The sequence below is a fragment of the Dermacentor andersoni genome, chromosome 11 (genome assembly GCF_023375885.2).
Source record: "Dermacentor andersoni chromosome 11, qqDerAnde1_hic_scaffold, whole genome shotgun sequence".
NCBI lineage: Eukaryota > Metazoa > Arthropoda > Arachnida > Ixodida > Ixodidae > Dermacentor > Dermacentor andersoni.
Window position 1 is genome coordinate 103,295,050 of NC_092824.1, and position 22,781 is coordinate 103,317,830.

The 22,781-nt window shown below is 50.4% G+C and overlaps 1 protein-coding gene across 3 annotated transcripts in view; it reads left to right on the forward strand.

Moving 5' to 3' along the window:
• The window catches only part of LOC126539199 (uncharacterized), a 135,794-nt gene extending 121,459 nt beyond the window's left edge, over nt 1-14,335 (forward strand). For all 3 annotated transcript variants that reach the window (XM_072285534.1, XM_050185943.3, XM_050185944.3), the window contains 4 exons: nt 697-772; nt 1,832-2,211; nt 6,476-6,779; nt 9,030-14,335. In XM_072285534.1, coding sequence (XP_072141635.1) covers nt 753-772; nt 1,832-2,211; nt 6,476-6,779; nt 9,030-10,386 — 2,061 coding nt within the window. In that variant the 5' untranslated portion in view covers nt 697-752 and the 3' untranslated portion in view covers nt 10,387-14,335. The remainder of the gene's footprint in view (nt 1-696; nt 773-1,831; nt 2,212-6,475; nt 6,780-9,029) is intronic.
• Nucleotides 14,336-22,781: the final 8,446 nt, after the last annotated feature.

Genomic DNA, 22,781 nt, shown 5'->3' on the forward strand with positions numbered 1-22,781 from the left:
GCAGGATCAAATCCCAGCCACCCACGTAGGGGCCGCATTTCGATGGGGGCGAAATTTAAAAGTGCCCGTGCATAGGGGGCACGTTAAAGAACCGCAGATAGTCAAAATTATTCCGGCGTCCCCCACTACGGCGTGCCTCATAATCATATCGCGGTTTTGGCACGTAAAACCCAGTTTTAGTTTATTCGTAGAAAAAGAAACATATCGTGAAAGATATATCTCAAGAAATACAGCCGTTGATGCGATTCGGCGCGTACCCCTTCCCTGAAGTCATACTATTTTTGTCTCTCGCTCGCCAGAGCGTGACTGTACCGTGATGACAGGTCGAAGACATCTCGTTAGCAAATCATTTTGACCACCCCCACCACCAGGAAACCCTGCCCACCGAAAAGCCGTCTATGTGGCAGATTTCCTGGTGACCAGCTCACCAGGAACAGGCTCATTTTAGGCAGCCGATGAAAAACACCGGGGAGGATGTTCTTCCTTTTAGCTTCTATATTTAAATAAACGTAATTGTCTCTGTCCCTCCTGCCGAGTTTCTCAACTGTGTCATCTCTTTTCTGTAAGTGTTTATCACTGTGTATAATCGTAAGCATCACCGAACACGTGGTGTAACACGTCAGGCGATCAGCCAGGCTAACATAGCTCCAGCATATCGTTAAAGTTTGTATCTTTCTGTCTGTCTCTTCTGTGCAGAGAAAAAGCTGCCAATCGCTCCGGTGGTCCACACAACTCCACCTGGCTCCGGGCAGATGCCACAGCTGCCAAAAGGGTGAGCACGCTATTGCATAGTGTTTATTATCTCAGTTTTATTTCACGTATATAACGCAAGAGACACCGAGGCGGACGCGCACAATATAGTGACAAACGCTTCACGTGAAACTTGTGACCCCTGTTACGTGGCAGGCAGGACATATACATACTTGGATAATGTGATGCTGGAAAACAACCTTTAGGCAGACGCGAAAAAATAAAGATCAACTCGTGAATTCTACTATAGGTGAATGCACTAAACGAACAATTACCAAGTCATATCGTGACGGTGCTTTCATGACGGCGCTCTGTCCTGTCGCCTCTCCTTGTTCCCAATTTTCGCGCTAATTCACTTATTTCTGTTCATCAACTAGCCCATCCAACAATTGTGCAAGATTATAGATTCTAATTCTGTTACGCGAAAAGAAAACTAGAAGGAAATAATGCAAGAGGTACTAAACAGCAACGGAAAACAAGACAATATTATAAAAATTCTGGATACACCCCACGATACATAGTAGCAGAAACTAAGCAGCAAAATAACAGTGTGAGGCTCTTAAAGACAAATAAAAAACAGCCTAGTAAACCGAAAAAGGCGTATGCGTTGTATAGCGCATATGGCCGAAAAAAGGTCTATGGTCCCTACGCCTTGGTAATCTTTACATTGACCAGCAGAAGATAACCATCGTAAAAGAAGTCTAGCACTTCTGCGAGTGGCGCTTAGGCCTTCCGCCTATAGGTTGCTGCCAAGCCGATTGCTGAGCAGGTATCTTGACACGCCCTGAATATTTCCAGGTTAAAGTCCAACAGGCCTCATCAAAAATCAGTGCAGTGGTTGCCGAGAAAAACTATTCCTCCGTTTCCATGTATTTACGTAGGCGCTCATCAGCTGAAGCTTTCTCTTAAGCCTCGCATTTGCTGTTTCCACTGCTCGTTTCATAGCACTGAGCTTCTTTTCAAGCTTTATCGTGATCATTCAAGTTTCAATCGCATAAATTAGTACCGGTTACTCGGACGTACTCCACCGCGATCAATATTTGTTCTTAAATGTGCCCCTTCCTCGCGTCGCCGCTCGCAGAAAGCCTGAGGTCAAAAGCGAGTCCGATTCCAAGGGAGGCTCCAAGCGCGACCCGAAGAACAAGGTCAAGTCGTCGGCCAGCAGCGGCAACAGCGTCAACATTGGCAACCTCGGCAGCAGCAACGCTAGCGGCATCGCCAAGCCCGAGGCCTCGTCTTCCAGCAAGCCCGTGGACGCGCCGGCGGGTGAGCCGGAGGTGAAGAAGCCGGAAGTGACAGCGACGACTTCCGCTGCGGAGCCGCCACCGGCAGAACCGGAAGTGCTTTTCTCCACCTGCAGCACGGGAGCGGTGCCCAAGCGCATCGTCGTTCACGCCACCTCCTCCTTGTCGTCTTCGTCGTCGACCAAGCGAGGCACAGCTCACGGTGACTCGCATACAGGTACGCTGGCGGTATCTTTCGATGTTCGAATGCTTTTATAGGACCGTGCATAGTTACAGTTAGGCACTACCGTTTACGGAATACCGGAACACCGCAGACGTCGATGGCGGCAGCAGCGCTGGTAGCGCCGTCTTGTGACGCTTTGTAAAACTACAACGCATTACAAGTGTTCTTGTGTCGCATGGGTTTCCTCGCCGAAGGAAAATGTTTAAACAGTCTGCGTTTGACGCTTTACACCGGCAGCTATGTACAAAATGTGGTTGGCCCACTGCAATGATAGATGTGGGCTCTCATGGTTAAACTGCACGAGAAGATTGTGACGCAGCCGCGTTCTTACTGCCAATCACGTCTTCGGTAACCCGGTACTCCGTTAAGGTCGAAAAGACGAGCTAAAACTCGCCATTTGCCTTATTACGCCATAAACGTACTACAGCTTTCGGAATACAGGAGCGTCGCTGACGTGGATTGGAGTATAGCCGCGCTATCAGCGCCACATTGTGGCGCCTCCTTTAATCAAAATGTCCCAGGAATGACTTTATCTTGTGTCGTTGTTCTCGCTGACAAAAAAAAAAAAAGTTGCAGCTACGCTCGAAAGGCGAAGCATTGATTGCAATAGATAGCTATATGAGTTATTAAAGATATCAGTTTCATCGGCCGTACAGACTGCTGTTAGCATTCGCTTACTAACTTAACTAACGAGGGTGGTGCGTCGCGTGCACAGGCAAGCATGAACACATCTCACCCAATGACCACGGACACTCGCGATCTGGGTGCTGCCGGGATGACGAGCGGCAGCAGCGGCGAGAGAAATGCCCTTTGTTCTGCCTCTCGGCTCAACGCGAACTAGGCGAGCGAGAACACAGCGTACACGAAGCCATCAGTTATCTCGGTTTTCCTGGGCTTTGCATCCACCTCCGATTACCTCCAAGATGGTGTGTGAAAGAGAACCGTACTAATGATCCCCTTCTCCCTGCTATCGCGCATACATTTCCCGTTCTCTCCCTTGTGCGCGCGAGATAAAGCCACCATCTTTCTCGGCTCAACCTCGCACGCTTGCCCTTGCACTTACAGCATACGGCGCACGGCGGCGGCGGCGGCGGAAATCCGCTTGGAGTGTCCAGGTAACTGCTATCGCAATAAAGGAAAAAAAACGGAGATCTGATATACGAAAAAAAAGCTAGTTTCGCCCGAAAGGCGAAGCATTAATTTCGATAGTAAATTATTAAGGAACTATACGAAGTAAGGTGAGTTGTTTTATCAGCTGCGTAAACTGCTGTAACAAATTCGCTTACTAACTAAATTAACAGAAATGTTGTCACGCGTGCACAGGGAAACACGAGTGCATGTCGCTCGATGACCGCGAACACTCGCTCTCGAAACGCTGGCGTGAGGAAGGACGGCAGCAGCAGCGAGCGAATTGCCGTTCCCGCTGCGACTCGCCTCAACGCTAACTAGGCGGCGAGACCACAGCGCACACGAAACCAACCGCCCTGGGCGCACCTAGACTCTGTACTCGTCGCAGTTCGTTTTCAAGATAAGGCCCGCGCGGCCGCAGCTGGAGTAGAGCCTCCCCCTCCGGCTGCCTTGCGTGCGACGGAAGACGGCGGGCTTCCCCCCACCACCTTCCAGCCTAGGACGCACGAGAGCGAGCCACCATCCTTCTCCGTTTATCCTCGCACGCTTTCGGTTCCGTTCAATACGGCGTGCGGCCGCCATGTTATCGCACTTGGACTTTATAGGGAACATCACGGCGACGGCGGAAATTCGCCTAGTGTCCATATAATTGCTATCGCAATAAAATGATTGTTGCTGCCGACAGCCTTTAAAAAGAAGGTAAAGAGAAGGCGCTGTATTTAGGGTATTCAGGAACACAAGTGGTGCCTCTCTGTGAAGGTTGGTGCTTTACCTCAACAAGTCGCGTTCTAAGAGGAAGCTTTGGCCCGGAGCTGCTATTGCAATACAGGGGAACGGCGAAATCGTTTTAATGCGAAAGATTCCTCGCGTCATTTCAGACACCACCGTTTATTTTTTCAAACGTTAGCTTCGGACTCTGATTTCCCGTGTTCGCCCACTGCTCATCGATGCTAGATGACGACCGAATGAATAACACCTGTTTCTTGACTGTTGGCATTAGCAGGTAGCGGTTCGGCTTCGCACTGGTTGCTAATAGCTCGCACAATTGCTACTAACAGGCGCCAGCGTGTGCCAAACATATTTTTGGGCCGTGGTCAGCCATGTGATTGCAAAATGCGATTAGCTCTTGGCTTGATTTCCACTGGTTCCCCGTGGTGCTTCTTTCGGCCTGCCGTGCCGCCAATACCGCCAGAAAGTGAAGCAGTACTCTGTCGCCTAGCGATTAGCCAAAACGCATGAGAGAAACCAGAAGGCGCTAATGAGCCATCAAACGAAACGAAGAAGGGAAACGGTCATTAGTGCCCACGAAAAAATAAAGCGAGATATTCAGCCAGAGCTGATGTTATTTTTAAGAGGGAAGATGATTCGGACGTGGACAAATTCGTGACGAAAAAACGCGTTGGAGAAAACGAAGTTATTGGTCATTTTCCTCTTCTTTGTTATTGCTTTCGTGAGCCCACGTCTCCCTTCTTGTATCGTTGACTATGATGTGTGCTGCTTATTTCTGTTCGTCTACTTAAGCACCGCCTCATTTACGTGATTACCGTTGCACCACGGGTGAAAAACTGGTGATCACCACATTCCGCACCCTGCATGAGACAAGAGAATAGAAAACTGAGCGGGTCGGTGTCGGTTCATTGCTAATGACTGCACTGAAAACGAAGACGAAGGTAGCCGTAGGCGCAACACAAGATCTTCACGCTCCACAATTTAAATCTAGTTTGGCTTTACTTCTAAGCACGAAAAACCGGCTGCTTCTTGGCCAATCCCCCATAGTGGGTATGCGCCACTGTCTGGGACACAAGACAAAACAAGCTCTGACCATCAGCTGGAAAATGTATTAAAGGAACAAGGTAATACACACTTAAACTGCACATGCGCCTGGAAGGCAACGGAGGACTACAAGAAGAAATCGTGGCGTTGTTTTATTCCGGCGGCGGCTGATTATGACGCGGCCCCGTGGGCCCTGTCTCCAAAGTGATCTGCGATGGGTGCATAGTCCAGGCGCACCGAGGGCTGGCAGCTTCGTGTGCGCTGTGGTCTCGCCGTTTAGTTCGCGTTGAAGCGAGAGGCAGCACGAAGGACGAAAACTGCCGCTGCCGCTTTTCCTCAAGCGAGCGTTTTGACAGGAAACGTCCGCGGCCATCGAGTGAGATATGTTCATATCTGCCTGCGCTTGACACCATGCTCGTTAATTTAGTTAGTAAGCGAATGTTTGTAAGTTCATACGGCAAATAAAACTACTGTCCTTACTTCGTATATATAGCTGTCTAATCATTTCCTATCGCAATTGATGCTTCGCCTTACAGGCGAAACTGCGATTCTCGCCTAGATTAAGCTAAGCCCTACTCGCCTAGCTTAAAATCGGATGAGGTTTTTGCTGTCAAGCCGGGATATAGACATACCTCCGCTATTGGCCGAGCCTCATTCTGTTATCGCAATAAATGTCGAAAAGTCCCCGTATTTAGGGACATGTCCCTAGATTATCTTACAGATCACAGCGCGCAACCAGATTAGAACGAAAACAAGGCACGAACGCTTGTCGTCCATGTCCGTTTGTGCAATGTCATTGGTAATACCGCGGCGTTTGTCATACTGTAGAATAGTAGTTCGCTCCGCCCCTTACCCTGTCGATGTCCCTTCAGATTGCTGTTTTAAGAGAAACGCCGTATATACGGCATTACATCTCTGAACACAACTGCCATATCTGAAACCCAATAGGTCAATATAAATGGTATGGAACGTAAGGAATGCGTCATAGATGAAATTATATGTGATCATTTACAGTGCAATATACTGTAAGCAAGGCGGCCGCCATATCTGGCCTCATACCTCCATATGCGGACGCATCTCACTATGCGATACCTGATACGTTCGTAACTGGCAATACATAAAACGTGTGGGTCAGACATCGACCACGTCTGTGCTGAGACGCGCTTGGAAGACTTGAAGGACTGAGTGAGGCACACGAGGACACCCGCGTGAGCGCTCCGCCTCACTCGGTCCTTGCCTTCCAGGCGAATTCCAGCACGGCGTCGATTACCAAACTCGCCCAACAAACATCGCTTTCGAACCACATCCGGTGTTTTTGCGCGTGGAAACCGCAATGCCGATTCCCCGCCCGTCTCAGGTTCCAAGGGAAAGGCCCGTTGGGCGTCGTCGGGCCGCATCCAGCGGCAGGCGTCGGTGTGCATACCGTGGTACGAGGAGGACCAGTGGTACCAGGAGCCGCAGTGCAGCTACTGGCCCAGCCCGCCCCTGAGGCGGCTCAGCGTGCCGGCGCGCCTGACGCCCCCCGCGCCACCGTCGTCCTCGCCGCCCCGTCGGGACCTCTCGGGCGAGGGCTGGTCCGAGGTGCCCGCTTCGCTGAGGGAGTCGGCGAGCACCGAGAACCCGGGACTGCTGGAACAGAGCCTGGACCGGATGGCTCGCAGGTGCGAACGCGCGTTTGCAGAGTATACGAGAGAGAAACAATGGCGTCGCGGTCCAGTATGTATATAGGCTACCCCGCACTGTCCTGGGCAGAGCTGCAGAGACCAAAAAAGTGAGAGGAGATTAGATAGATAGATAGATAGATAGATAGATAGATAGATAGATAGATAGATAGATAGATAGATAGATAGATAGATAGATAGATAGATAGATAGATAGATAGATAGATAGATAGATAGATAGATGAGGAGGTAAATTAGGGACGTTGTCCAGGCTCAGCCAGGTCAGCTACCCCGCACCGGACTGGGGGAAAGGGCGGGGGGGGAGTACAGAGCGAAGAGAAGAAGCGACGGAGAGAATGTCAGAGTACGCACGCACACACACTTTTAAGAATTCACTGTTCAGTTGGTCACAAGTAGACACGTAGGCTGATAGATCTTACGAGAGGCAGCAACACTTTTGTGGCTGTACGTCGCAAATGCGCGAGGCCGCGGCCTCAGGATATTATGGGAAGGACCTGCCATCTGCTTTGCCTAAAGTGGCGTGAATAGTAATCATTTGCAGGCTATAAAGTTGCATTCACATGAACTATTTGGTTCATCGCTAAGGCGAATTTGAACATCTGAACGGAAAACACGCTACAGAGTGAGACAGACAAGGACGTCGCTTCACTATCAACTGACTTTTATTACCGCATGAGGCTATACGTGTATAGTAACGCACTTGCAAGAAACTAAAACGAAATGCACAGAATCTGCGCCTCGTATCGGCCACACAAATGGGGCTGATACGCGATCGGAAGTCACCTGTCGGATAGATAGGTTCTTTCTCTGGTCATCACAGCTACTGACACTCGTGCTGTCCCCCCCACCTCCCCCTGGCAGAACGCCGAGCCCATTTTCATGAAGTCAGCGCCTTAAGAAAGAACAACAGCAAGCAAAAACGGGAAATGCTGGGGGCTATTGGGATTTATAACGAGGGCAGCCAAGGCGGCACATGGCTACCTGAAATAAGGATCCACTCCATACGCTAAACTGCTCAATAAACATGTTTTGGCTGTCTCTCCATCGCTAAACTGCTCAATAAACATGTTTTGGCTGTCTCTCTCAGCACCGCTTCAGTTGCCCTGACAGGTAGAAGAACATAATTTTCCGACACGTGATTTCCGATCACGTATCGTTCCCCTCTGCGTGGCCGGTACGGGGCGCAGACGATATGAATCCATTTTTAGTTTTTGCCCCTGCGCTAGTGTATGTGTAGCCACATGCGGCGAAAGAAGTAAATTAATAGTTCAGATACGTACTTGTCTGTCTCCCTTAGTCCCGAGTTTTTGTTCAGCCGTTCAAACTCGCCTTCTTACCCTGCCGTGGTGTCCGTGGTAGGGGGTGTCCAGTTTCGTTTATTGTAAGCAGATTTCGGCTTGTCGCTTCTTTTTACAGCGAGCAGCTATAAACGATGAAATACTGCGGCACTTACGAGCATCAGCCCGGTCGCTGTGTGGGGCCGCTAGTGCGAAACATTGTAATCTCTGAGCTAGGGACGTTACTGTGAATACGCCAAAATTTTGTTTCTCGCGCTCAGGTCGCCCTTTTTAAAAGAGCACACGTCCGCCCTCACAAATATCTGCTTCACTATGATGCTTCCCTTATAGTTGTCGCATGTTAACATATTGTTGGTATGCTGCTACCGTTGCTCCATGTACAGTGTGGACCGCTAGTAAAGGGAAAACACAAATTTTAACGAAGGCACTGCAACTGCACAATTCGACGATATCGTGATGTAGTCACTGATGAAATGCGCTACGCCGACATCCGTGCGCGATAGACACCGTCGACCTTTCGCGTCATATCGCAGCTGTTATCATTCTTAGTGCCCCACATATGCATACTAGGCGGAACAACATGTTCGTAATTACACAGCAATCGTTTTACTTAACACGTTGAAGCTACTGACACGGAACCCGCCGTGGTTGCTCAGTGGCTATGGTGTTGGGATGCTGAGCCCGAGGTCGCGGGATCGAAACCCGGCCGCGGTGGCCGCATTTCGATGGGGGCGAAATGCGAAAACACCCGTGTACTTGCATTTAGGTGCACTTTAAAGAACCCCAGGTGGTCTAAATTTCTGGAGTCCTCCACTACGGCGTGCCTCATAATCAGAAAGTGGTTTTGGCCCGTTAAACCCCATATTTTTTTTTTTACTGACGCAGGTAGTGATACACTCATTCATTGAGTCGTCTGATTTATTCTTCGCAGGTTGCTGCTGAAATCTCGCTCCCTGGAAGAGGAGCCCACGACGGGCGGCTCCGTAGTCTGCTACAACGACATCGGCAGCAAGGAGGCCGTCGACTACGAGGAGTCGCTCTCGTCGCCGGGCGCTTTTACGCCCGAGAGCGACGACCCGAGCGAGGAGGACGCCGAGACGGTGAGGATGCAGTACCGGCAGCTGTGGCAGCTCAGGGCCACCTTCGAGGAAGAGGAGACCACCACTGACTGCTTCGAAGAGCTGTCCACCGCCGAGGCCGCGTCGCACGTCGCCGAGGGCGAAGAAGAGGACCGGCGGCTCCTGCAGCAACACCGCAACACCGGGTTCAGCACGTCGCAGGAGTCCGAGGCCACCGACGAGCAGCATGCCAGGTCGTCCGGCGGAAGGGCGCACGGGGTGCCCAGCGAGGTGCGGCGCCAGAACTACAAGGTCCTGCTGGCCCGCCGGCTGCAGCGCCGGGTCGACAAAGGTTCGGCGGACAACAGTTTCGACAGCATGGAGACCGACTGTTCCTCGACGGACGCCAGTCGGACCGAGGGCGGCGTGACCACGTCCTCGTTCGACTCGACGACCGACAATACGGACGGCGGCGGCGGCGGGACCAGCGGAGCGGACGCACAGGGGCACGCCTCCCGGCTCCAGCAGATGAAGGCCGACAGTGGCTACAAGTCCATGGAGAGCAGCAACGGCAACAAGCCGGCCAAGCTGAGCCGCAAGCACGTCCCGCTACAGGAGCTGCACGCCGCCTCCGCCGGGAGCAGCGGCGGCGCGCCCTCTTCCAGGAGGTCGGCGCTCCGCAAGCGACGCCAGCTGGAAGGCGGACTCCTGCAGATGAGGGCCCGCTCCGAAGAGGCGCCCCCGTCGTGCTCGTCGTCCAACCTAATCTCGGGCCCCACAGCAGCCGAGGCGGCCGAGGCCCTCCAGTCTTCGAGCCTCTCCTCCGAACCTCTGGGGTCTCTGCAGCAGGAGGCCCAGGGCAAGGTGTCCGTGTTCCAGAGGTTCTTCCGCTCCACGCGCCGAACGAGCAGCGCCCGCTCGGCCTCGTCGGGAAGCAACGGCGGCTCGGGCTCGAAGCGCCTGCTCATGCGCGACTTCAGCATCGACCCAAAGACTGACGCGCTGTTCCGCGAGTTCTCGAGGCGTGACCCGGCGTACGACTCGCCGCGAAGCTGCTCTTCCTCGGGCCAGGGTGCGAGCCCGAGGCTCGGTTCTTCCAGGCTGCTCTCGCCGCAGCTCAGCATCGAGGAAGAGCAAGGCTCGGAGGACTCCCACTCCGCCATGGAGGACGACTGGAAGCCTCAGGGACCCTGCTGCGACATGCCCATCGCTAGGTTACCGACGGACTAGATGGACGCGAGGCGGTCGCTCAGTGGGTGTGAACTGCGCGCGGCAGGGATCGGCGATTCGGTGTGCTCTTGTTCCACTACGCATGCCTTCCTAGCGAGAATTCGTCGACGGGGAAGCCTGGCTCGACGTGTAGACACGCGCGCGCGTGTGTCTGTAAAGCGATGAGCCAGTTTCCTCTCGATGAATTTTACTTCATAGCAGTTTTCATGAGAAGCCATGGCTCACGAGGAAAGAAGAATGATGACATCCCGTCGGTCTGCATTCGTTGCGTGTAGGTGGCCGACTGCTGGGGTTCACGTAACAGTAGCTACTGTTGCTGATGCGCACGCTTGAGGCCATTGGATGGATTTTTTTTTTAACTCGGAGAAGGCGAGAGTTTGCAAACTGCCTTGACGGCGTGCCAGGAATATTCGAGATATTTGTAATTAGCGGAATTGTACGACGTTGCAGTCGTCGTTCATCGCTAGGATGCGCTCAGGGTGTCATTATGCGCGTTGCATTTCGTGTGTGTTGCCATGCAAGTTTTCACACTGGAGCCTCTGAGTGCAGTTCTCGGTTTTTATCAGCCGTATACGCGGTGAAATTTCGCACTGATCTGATGGCTGTCGTAAGCACAGTGAAACATGCTTTTCGGCGCAGATTCAGAGAATTCGCGCCGGCGTTCAGAGGTGCCACTTTCTTCGATATCAGTGGTACAAATATGTATATAGGATATTCCCTACGCCGTTAGAACTATTTCTTTGATCGCAGCCACATTTCTGTTGAATGTCTCGATGTCCACCGCACACGCTAGCGCGACTTTTTACACCGCGGACTCCTAGCCTAAGCCTTTGTTAATTTTCTTAATGCACCTTGTTTGAGATTGTGATACAAAGGACGACCTATGACGAGTAGAGAGAGATCTAAAGGAAATGCCTTTGTTGCGCCTCGTTAACTGAGGCAGTTGTTTTGTTCACTTGACCAGCCGTACAAGCTATGGCGCGGTCTTCCGAGACATCAGCACGAAGATCAAGTAGCACGGGAGTTGTTTTTTCCTTTTTCTTTTACTTTTTTCTTTGCATAATACTCAAGACAGCCGCTGACCGACATAGTCGTTTGTATGTTAACGAACGGTCACAGCAAGTGAAGGCACTTTGCCATCCTACTTTCATTGTGTTGACCAGACTAGAGCAATGCTTCTCGCTAGCTCCGCTCAATGTCCCGGCTATAGCGGGACACACTTTTTTGAATAACACCGAGAAAAGACTCGCCACACCCCGACCGCGGTCGGTAGAGCAGAAGACCCGCGCGGGCCTTAGGTAAGTCGCGAATCAAATGTAAATACTTTTTACTTTATCTCAGCTATAGTTGTTGTAGTAAGCGACCCTTCTTATCGACCACGCTAACATATGGCGCACCAACCACAAGACGGGAAATCCTCTCTGTTTTAGGGAGAGGCCTTTCTTATCTGCTGGACCACCGCGACGATGGCTGGCCACTGTAACCACGAGTCGTTTCGTTTCCTGTGTGCGATAAGCAGCGGAATGTTAAGGGGGCCCTGAAATAGCCGTGACACGGGAAATTATCGCGCTTTGGTTTTCGCAGTGACTCACTGCTTTTGTTAAGTTAGGCTCTTCCGTGAAAAACGGGAGAGGCTCGCATGGTGGCACGTCTCGCAGGCTACTCCTGCTGGATGCGACGATAAATGAAGTAATGTCCACAAGACTTGCGAAAAACACATGAAACACGCGCGAGATACACAATTAGCGTAGTATTTAACAGAGCTAGTTTGTTCATAACTAAGACGAGTTTTGAACAGCTGAACTAAAAACAAAGGACTACGGAAGAGCGACAAGGGCAGCGACGTCTTGTCTTCCTTAAGTGCTTATGTTTTTTTGTTCAGCTGTCCAAAACTCGTCTTAGATGCAGAAGTAGAGTGTACTCTCTATATATACTCTCCAAACGCACTAACAAATTTTGGACCCTCGTGCTTTACGATTCTTCCAATAGTTTCACGCCCATTATTTCTCAGTGATGAAGTTCCGGGAGTGCAGTGTTTCACAACTGTAGGACCAATGCCCAAACAGTATTTTCGTCAACATGGGTCTTTAAAGTGCATGAAGCTTTTAATTGGTAATACGCTCTGCGGTAATTAGACGTAAAAGTTTGCAGGGAGGAAAGTAGGTGCTTTGTGTGGAGCTGACTTTCAAAGTGGAAGTAACAGTATTTGAATTCCGAGGAGACCGTGATGTGTTTTTGGAAATGTACAACTTTGAATCCTGGTTAGTGCTAAGCTTTTTACACCCTTCTGGTTGCTAGGGGAGTAAGGATCTGATTCATCATCATCATCAGCCTGGTTACGCCCACTGCAGTGCAAAGGCCTCTCCCATACTTCTCCAACAACCCCGGTCGTGTACTAATTGTGGCCATGTCGTCCCTGCAAACTTCTTAATCTCATCCGCCCACCTCACTTTCTGCCGCCCCTGCTACGCTTCCCCTCCCTTGGAATCGAGTCCGTAACCCTTAATGACCATCGATTATCTTCCCTCCTCATTACATGTCCTGCCCATGCCCATTTATTTTTCTTGATTTCAACTAAGATGTCATTAACTCGCGTTTGTTCCCTCACCCACTCTGCGCTTTTCTTATCCCTTAACGTTACACCCATCATTCTTCGTTCTATAGCTCGTTCGTTGCTGATTAACACCCTCCAATGTTTTCAGCACTTGCTCGACGGGTTCCCGCGTTCGTGCCACCTAGATTCTCGAAGATACGGGATTTCAGGGAAACATATTCAACAGAGAAAACGTCAGCTTTGACCGAAATATAAGAAAGCTATTTCAGGGCCCCTGTTTAAAGCTCTGCATAATACACTCAGCTGTACCGCAGTACAACACGCTAGTCTCGGTTTTGCGGCTGACCGTAGATGAGTTTATGCTTACCACTGGAGTTCGTGTTCCCGAAGCAATTTCTTCTCTTTTCTTTTACGTGAGATTTTGCTGACATGTAGAGTGTTTCTGACCCCCGCCAAAAAGCAAACGTTGTAAAGAGAGAAGAGGTTGTGTGGTTGAGAAGACCGTGCCTGTAGCGAGTTTTCAGTGTTTCGCTTTCGCTCGACGCACAGCCAACGCGGAGAATGTTCTGGCCAAAATTCAGTTTCACCGCACGTGACACGAGTGTGTCTTTCGCGACTGTGGCGTCCACGGGGAGCCGTGAGTTGTGCAGTTTTCAGAGCCTTATACATACATATATATATATATGTTGGTTTGATTTCACGAGAAAGAAATGTTTGTACAGGTGGGTACGTTTTATCTGGTTACAGGAGTGGACGTTTGTTCATTTGTGATAAAGATGGCTCGGAGGACCCGTTTATATATGATGCCTGTTATATTGTAGTTAGCCCTTAAATTGAACGTGTTTCTCGTTGAAAATATCTTTGTTCTCGTAGCTTTTGCTGCCTTAACAAACTTGCTCCGGCTCGTTTCGTTGTAAAGTTTCTTTCTCGGACTTGCGCTGTGTGCTTTCGATGTGGTCACAATTGAGCGGCCTCTCGCGGAACATTCATTTCCAAACAAAAGGCTCTTTTAACTCTCGTGTGCTACGCGAACTTACAAGAGTGCTCGCTTGTAGTCGGGAAAATACAGGTAAGATCTTCGATGTCCTCATGCCGCGACGGGTGATAATAGTGTGTTATGTGAAAGAACCAAAGAAGAAAAAAAACTGATTGTGCCACACACGTCACAGTAATTACTTTTCAAATTACGACAGGTGTCTCTCGAATGCGAGTGACGTCTTGCCGTCTGATGCACAAAGCTTTGAAACGTGTCGTCTTGACCGTCGAAGGAAATCGTCTGCAGGGTCAACGGAAGAGAACTGCCGCTGTGTCATCGGATTCTGTGACGATTCCTTGGTAATCTGGAAGCACTGATGCTCTCTCTGGAGTTCATGGATTAAAGATGGTTCAAACGCGCCCAAGTCATTCGCGAACGATAGGCTATAGGCTCCGCTTGTATAATGCAGGTTACGTCCTGTGAAGGACGAAGGGTCACCCTGGGACGAATGCGGAAGAATCGTGTAGTATGTATATACATTTGTCCAGACCCGCACCGCGATGTTGAATTAATGGCCGGCTAACGCAGACCAATAGGGTATCGGACGTAATCGGCATGTCTTTTTGTACGTCACGTGTCACTTAACCGGAGTCTTCGTACAGTGTGGTCCGGTGTTAAAGGAAACACTCTAACGCGTAGCTGTCACTTGCGTTCTAGCTACAAGTGCCGGCTGAGGTGATATCGATGCACTGAGCAGGTGTGTAGAAATGTACCAGTGCCACTCATCACGTGATCGGCTGCAAAGGCGGGTGGTTATGCACGCGCCAGAAAGAAAAACTTACATTTTCTACGCATATGTTTTACTTACCACATTCAGGATCGTGTCTTTTTTTTGGGGGGGGGGGTGGGGGGGGGCGGAGGGAACCGTTGTTAACACGAAGAGACTTAGCAGCTTTAAGGAACAGTTACCTAGAGATGCAGTCTTATTGTTTTCCTGGAGTCAGTGTTTAGATTCGCTTGTGAATTACGAGCGAAAATGTGCCTCAACTGCGTGGCATCCCGTCATTCGTGTATGGCCAGGTTTCCGGGTGGGACTAGAGGTAAGTGCGGGCCATCTCGACCGTTTTGAATCGCAGCACAGACAACACTTCATAGTCTGACTGAACAAATGCATTTCATGCTCTTGACAGAATACGGTGACTAATTGCGTCCTCGATTGTGCCTGGCGCTCACCAGTCATCGCGACGCCCTTGTTTTTAAGTCGCACGCACTTGACACATCTCGCAGATCAGTATCCCTGTTTTCTCTGCGTCGACTGTGTAGACGAGTCAGTGTGGTTTTTATACTAGCTGCGCGTGGCCACAGTGACAAACTTGCAAGGTCATGAAAACTTGGGGCTAACTCCATTTTGAGCACACCACAAGTTAACATGGTGATGATCGTGGCCGTTAATATCAGCGTTCATGATTATCGATCACTGAGCATGACGCCTCGACTGACTTGTGCAATGTTGAGCCTTTGCAGGCTCAATGTATCTTACTGAGCACATGCCCCCAATTTATTTGCTTAACATGGTCGAATAATTCATCTTTCGTTGTCGATCATCAATCTAAACCGTTTACACCAGTCACGTTACACTGACACGTCTAATTCATGTTATGACGCGGTTGCGTGTTTTTGTTCAAGTAATTGCATTAGGAGGCGCGAATTCATTGGTAGGATATGTTTTAGCTAGAGGAATAGTGGTCTCGCCTTCTTGACGGTCTTTGATGTTTGTTACCTCGACGTTCTTTGTAAAATTCGGCTTAACGGGCGTGTCAGAAATGCTGCAAGACAAATGTGCAAGTTGCAGGCACAGCTATTGGTTGCACTGTGGCTCTCGCAGCTTTGCAAGATGGACTATGGCGAGTATTCGAACGATCGTGTTCGCCCATTCCAGGGAAGGCTTCGCGAGACGGTCTCGCAGAAGTATGGATCGGCGCACGCGCAGAACGTCCGCGCCGCTTGCCGATTCCGAGCCAAAGAGAGACAGCCTTCTCCTTCTTGCGCCCAAGTAACCCCACTGTTAGGCGGCCTTAGCAGAGCCACGCTCGCGCCATCTGTCGCAATGCGCTTCAACCAGACCGACTGCCGCTTGCACCGGGCCACGCGGCGAAGCCGGATTACAGGAGACTGGAGCTATGCGGGAAAACAACATATCAGGAGACGCATGAGAGCCGCGCATCGCCACAATATATATAACATGTATGTACGCCTGGTTAAATAAAGCAAGCTGGGTGAGTATTTGTCACCGCCACGTTTCAGAGGGGATGCCAATAAACAATAATCATCACTAAACTCCCTAGCTAAAACAAGTTTTTTTTTTTTATCTAGGAACTTTGCGCATCACCAGGCAACAGGAATGTAAGCGCTGTTTGAATTCAGGTACCGTGCACATCACGGGCTGCGAACACGCCCACTGAACCTGCAATATCTCTGGAGTTGAGTTTATTTGCGACAACAAAGTTGCGAGGATGACCAGGCAAAAAGCTGCAAGTAGCAACTTGAGGGGAACCTGGCCACGTCATGCACAGTTGTGGGGCGTACCCTATCAACGGCGCTCTAAGCCACCAGAGGCAGTGAGTGCGTTTGGTATCAGAAACGACGAAGCAAAGTAGACTCAATCGCGAGCACGCAGGTTGCGGCCACAGTATTGTAGAAGTTTTGCAGCGACGCATCCTTTACACATAAATGTCATGGACGAAGCGGGACCTTCAGACCCACAAGCGATTCGGTGAGCTTGAGAATCGGAGCGAAAACGCCTAATCCGCACCACAGCTAACGAGGCTGAACTTACGCTCATTTCCAGCGACCTTGCCCACGTTTGCGGACATGCTTAAACTAAAGCTGCACGTGTCGCACACATATGCGCAAACTTTCATTTATATCGCTCGTGCGCACCGAGTGTAAAACCGGAATTAGTCACTGCACCTTTGTGCGTCGTGTGCAGTTTTCCGCGCGTCCGCCCGCTTGCGGGACGCCTTGAGGATTTTAATATTCGCGTTACATCCTCATAATCTTCCTGCGAGTCCTGTGACCCCAAGCGCTTTGGGTGTCGGTCTTAAGCGAAACCTTTATTGACGCTTGCTAAGAACGGTTGTCCTCGTTTAGCGGGCTTCTGCAAGTAAAGAGCATACAACAGTTAAACACATGTTTGCAGTGAAACGCCTAGCTCAACATGAGCTTGTGGCGTTCATTCAAGCGCGCATCCCACACATGAAGATAACTGTATACGACGACGACGGCTCGACGACAATGTCATGACTGCCGCGGAATCGCTACCCGACAGAATGACGCCGACACAACGAAGACGTTGCATGGCATGGCGACCATGGTGTAATGACGACGACGATGCTGCGGTGAAGGTAGCGGAAGGAATGACGATGGCACGACAACAAACGAATTATCACAATGGCACGAAGATGGTGGAATGACAACGATGGCACAACGACGGCGCGTTGGCGTTGGAAGCACACGTCTGCGCCTATACTTGCATCACCTGTCGGCCCGCGGGGCCTTGGTTTGCACAATACGTGGAGCCTGTTTTCACTACGTCCGATACTGGCCTATCGTGCAAGACAGCCAGCAGTCGTGGTCCCGTAGAGTGGGGGAAGAGGCGAGGGGAATCCTCGCTTTAGTGTGGAGTTGTTCCAGGACACCGCGAAAACAGGGATACATAAAGTTTTCGAGCGCTTCTATAGACGAAATAACACCTTCGCTGTAAAACAGTCTGAACGTACCAGCGAAGAGCGTGCTGGCGTCTCTCAAGGAAGAGAAAGCTGAAGTGACATCGGGGGGGGGGGGGGGGGAGGGGGGGAGAGGGAGAGGCATGAGTGCATGCCCCGCGTGCTCCGCTGTGGCCTCCAATCACTGGCTGCCTTCATGCACGGTCTTTGAATGCGTGGTCCTGGCGCGAGCGGCGCGTTCTGCTCGCGTTAAAATCGTTCCACGTCTGCAGCGTCGGAATCCATGCCTGGCAGAATCGGCGCTCCCGGAGCTCCATCCATTATTCAGCCGATGCTTCGCCCATTCCACCAGAGCCTGGCGCATCTGGGGCTTCGAAAGATGTCAACCGTCGCTGCTGCAACGCGTGACAGAAGCTGGAAGTTCAAGCCTGAGCAGCCGGTTCGGTTCGACAAGCAGCGGCCCCCGCAGGAGCTCGCCGTCCAACGCGCAAGCAAACCTTCCGGAACTCTTCGCCCGCCTCGAGCTGAAGCAGAACCGTAACCAAGACGAGCGCCGGTGCGACGTTGCCGGAAACGCAAGAGAAGCACCCGTTTCCGAGCGTCGCTCGCGAGGTCAGCTTCTGGCGACTGCAGGGGCGACGCCGAGCGACGAATAGGCCATCCTCGGACAGCACCTGGCCAGCTTTCGCACGGAGAAGGAACGCGAGGCAAGAGCGTCCGTAATTGTCGAGCATGAAACCAGCCCCGTTGCAGGGACTAGGACTGATCGTGCACGAAAAGCCAGAGCCGAAGGCCAAGTTTGATGTGGTGCATATCTTCGTTTATTCTTCGGAATTCGTTTAATTTTTTGTGTAAATAAATATCAAGAAATTGGCATCCTTGTGTCTTGTGCGATTATCATTATTTAGGAACGTCACCTTTGCGGCATGCTTTAACCTCTTTCAAGCACTGAAGTTGTTAACCAAGTTGTTTAGTAGCTTGCGTCACTAGCTATGTGTTGGCTTGCGTCACTAGGTATGTGTCGGCTTGGGTCACTAGGTGTGTGCTCGAATGGACAACTTGCTTGTCTGGCCGCAGTCGACAACTCTGGTCACTTTGTTGTGCACCCGAACGTAGCTTGAGAATCGCTGCTGAGCATGTGCCCGAACGTACAGACAGCTTGAGCGCTACGTACTTGTATCGATATGTGCAGATTCCTGGCCAGTCGCCCAAAGTGGACTCGCTATGGAGACGCAAGGACTATGTAACCCTAAATATATTAAAGTGACATAGCGCCGCATCCATAACAGACACCTCAGCGTGGAGCATGGCCCCTTGATCGGTAGCCATAGCAACGAAGTTGCATTCAGGATACTAGGGATAGCGGGAGTTGTTACGGAGTTTAAACTGGGGTGCTGTGATCACAAGATATACTGTGTCGTGATGTCTTTCTAGTACACTCTATCATCATTCGGCATTGTGGTTTTGTAGCGAGATTGCCGCTTCCTGTGTCAGGTAATGTGCCCCTAAGATTTCGCGATTCACGGCTAGCACGAGGACGCAATAATCATAGTAACAATAATCAAAACATATAAAAAATGTGCAGGTCCAACGCACGCGTGGGAATCTATCTGCAGCGGAGATTTAGCGAAGCGGGTGATTACATGCTCTACGAAACTAACGGCGATACGCACAATTATGTTTACTTTCGTGCTATGCAAACGCGCAACTATAGGAAATGTTTTTATGATTTCTATACTATGCCACATACAACGGATGATTCGTTTAGAAGCTGGCGATGTATGTCGTGCTCTGACACGACATGATCGTCGCATGTTGGTGACGATTATGATTTCCATAATGCGGCAAGTACCCACGACGGGAGACCGGACACGAAGTGCATCTGCATGTCGATAATGACAGTGATGATTTCCGTACAGTGGCACACGCCCACAACTGGTGATCGGCCAAAAAAGCGGCCCGGTACGTATAAGATAAATAAGAAATCAAGAAATACGAGGCAGTGTGAGAGTTGCCACATTGCCTAGCACGGGTGCGCGAGTAGCATGCATATGCTCGCGCGCCATTTTTCTTTTAATTTCTTGTCGACGATTTATTAGCCTAAGAAAACGGACCCTAGAAACACCACTCCGCCTTCTTGGATTAGATTTAACTGTTCAAAAGGTGCTTTCTTTCGGTGCGTCTACGCTTGGGCATATCGACGGAAAGGTTAGCGCTGCCATTGAAGACTTTCTTTTAGGATCAATGAGATTTAAACACTGCATATAAAAATTTTTAGCCTCCTTTCCAAAACTGGACTTGAATTGCTTTTACTTTATGGTCATGGTAGAATATTTAGTTTCACAAAATCATTCAGGCTGTACGATCTCTATCTTTCGACTATAGCTTACCTATTACAAAATTTTGACTTATTTTACACTTTACTATAACCTACCCGAATTCCTGGTCAATCCCCCAGAGTGGGTACGTGCCAGTGGATCACATAAACCTACATCTCGCTCACCAGTTTGCTTTACGTCAGACAGGGAGGAGTGAATTGTGAAATCTATGTGAAGACACGCTCTCACGAACCGGTTGGTGAAATGCTACAAGGTTTTATTTATAGCGTTTCATCAACTGGTTCGTGAAAGCTTCGTTTCACATAGATTCTAACACGTGCGTTGTAGCTGCGTAATTGTTTATGCTACACTCACAGGCCAGGAGAACTATGTATTCATAATGCAAAGAAGGAATCCTTACCTTATGAATCCTTACCAACTAGGTCAGCTTTCTGTCGTTTTAAGAGAACTATGTATGCATGACAGGCCGTGAAGCGCAAAATCTTGCGGCTGTCGAAGGAACCAATACACAACAACGAGAGTGGAAAAGCAGAGAGCTATAATCTCTCGTGTTTGTCTATTTTTTTTTCTTGCGCAGATCCTTTGTTACCCCAGAAAAAAAAAAAAGGAGTTGCAGTGATAGCTATACCACGAGACCCACTTAGAAGTTCAAAAGCACAAAATAGAGTGGACCGAGTTATCTAGTGGTAACAAAAGCTGATGTCGCGTGCAAATGTAGCGTTCGCCGACGATACGCTATTATTTGTGTCTAGGAGTCCTTTTTCAGTGCAGCACCAGCCAAATGAAGCCTGGGGTCAGAGGAAGGGAGCAGGTCTCGCACGGCCGACGTGTGTTTAACTGCTGCCTTGTCGTCGAGAAGGGGGTCAGAGCCTGACGTCTCCAGCTGGCAGGATGTGACCGAGTGGAAGGCCCAGGAACCCAGGTTCATTCGCCCTGCACCCCACACTATCGCGCCTTGTCGTCCAGTTTCTACAGGAAGTGGTCACTCTCGTGGACAAGCACAGCAGCCTGCTGCGGGATTACGCCACGTCGTCGGAAAGTGTACAGCCGGCTAGGCAGATGCTTCGTGACCAAGCACCCATCAGGCTCGAGCCTCTGCACCCTGCCACCTTCCCTTGTTCTTCCAATCACCAACGTGCCCTTTCCGCTTCTTGTTCTTGTTGCATAGTGAAATGGCGCAAACCACTCTGGGTGTATCGGCCATGAATTGGGCGGTGCGAAAACGGTTATCAATTTTTTTTTAACAAATTAAGGTGAAATGAACTAAGTTGTAGCACAAATGGGATTTAAAGTGTTTCGCTGCTCTCCCTCCTCCTCTTTCCTCTCTTCTTTCTGTGTACCGACGATTGTGTACCGTGCACACAATTGTCGGTAACGGCGATACCGTCTACACAATCGTACACAAGCGTACACGGTGCACGGCCAGCTAGCGATTGTGCACGGTGTACACAAATGTGTACGATCGTGTACCCGTGTGCAACGACGATTGGTGCTCGTTTTTCTGTTGTTTCTTTTGTTGCGACGCTTGGCGCGTGGCACGACTCCGCGCGGCACGTCGTCGTTGTCTTCAATTGCTCCTGCATTTCGACCAACCACGCTGGCGTACTTGACAGCCATTCTCGACAACACATCATCAACATCGAATAGCTATAGAGAGAAGAAGAAGATAGCACTGCAGGGTTCCGTGAGCAGTACAGTGCCGATGGAGTACTACAACTACAATACTGACGACGTCGTCGTGGAGAAGACGCCCTGGTGAGCTCTGTCGCCGTGCTTCTCTGGTTCCGTTGTAATCGAACACTCGGTCGGATTTCAGTATTATTGTACTTGTTGTGCCTGCAAAAGTTATAACGTATGCGTCGCTCATTGCAAGGTGAGGTCGGAACGACGTAAACTGGCGCAGAAAGTCCCTTCTAACTCACTGTAGTCCCGCGATCACCGCTCAATTTACTGACGCTGTATGGCGTTCTGCCGACGGAGCAGGCGCTGGCGGTGCCGGTTGCCTCGGTACGACACCCTGGCGTTTCTCCTGCTGCACGCCGGCTACGTGTCTCAGTGGGCGTTCGACTACCGCTTCTACCAGTCTCGGGGCCTGTCCCTCCGCGACGTGAGCCTCGTCGTGGCTGTCCAACAGGTGGCGCTGGTGCTCGGTCGCGTCTTACCCCTCGCCCGATTGGTGAGTGAGTGTTTCGTAAAAGAAAAAAAAAGACAGATTGCGCAGATTGAACGCACATGTCGAAATCTACGCGAAGCGGTTTATGAAATGCGATAAATTTGCCCATTTCGTTCCTGCGTCTCTGACGTATAGCAAACTGACGCGCTCGCCCGTTTGTGCTCTCGTGCGTCCATGATACGCAATGTGACAAATATATTGTATTGCCTCGCATTTTTTTTTTCACTTCTTATCTATTTTAAATGTGCCGGGCCGCTTTTTGGCCGTTCGCCGGTGGTGGGTATGTGCCATTGTATTAAAATTTGTCATCCTCATCATTATCGAAACGCGGGCACGTTTCTTGGTCGTTCTGTCGTTGTGGGTACGCGCCAACTGAGCTTCATTGACAATACGCGGTGATTTACGAGTGAAGGTTTTGTAAACAAGTGCTCTTTTGCGTTTGCTCGAATGCGCTGGTAAGGTGCGTCTCACAAGCAACTCCGTGCCGTGGAAATCGCATAAAGTCGCTGAAGTTCAGTTTCTTCTGTAACCGGGGAGTGGCGCTCTGCTGCGCTCAGTGAAGTAGTCGGGCAAAATGTAAATGGATCTCCAGTGGAGCCTTAGCAAGAGACGCCAGGAAGGTCAGTAG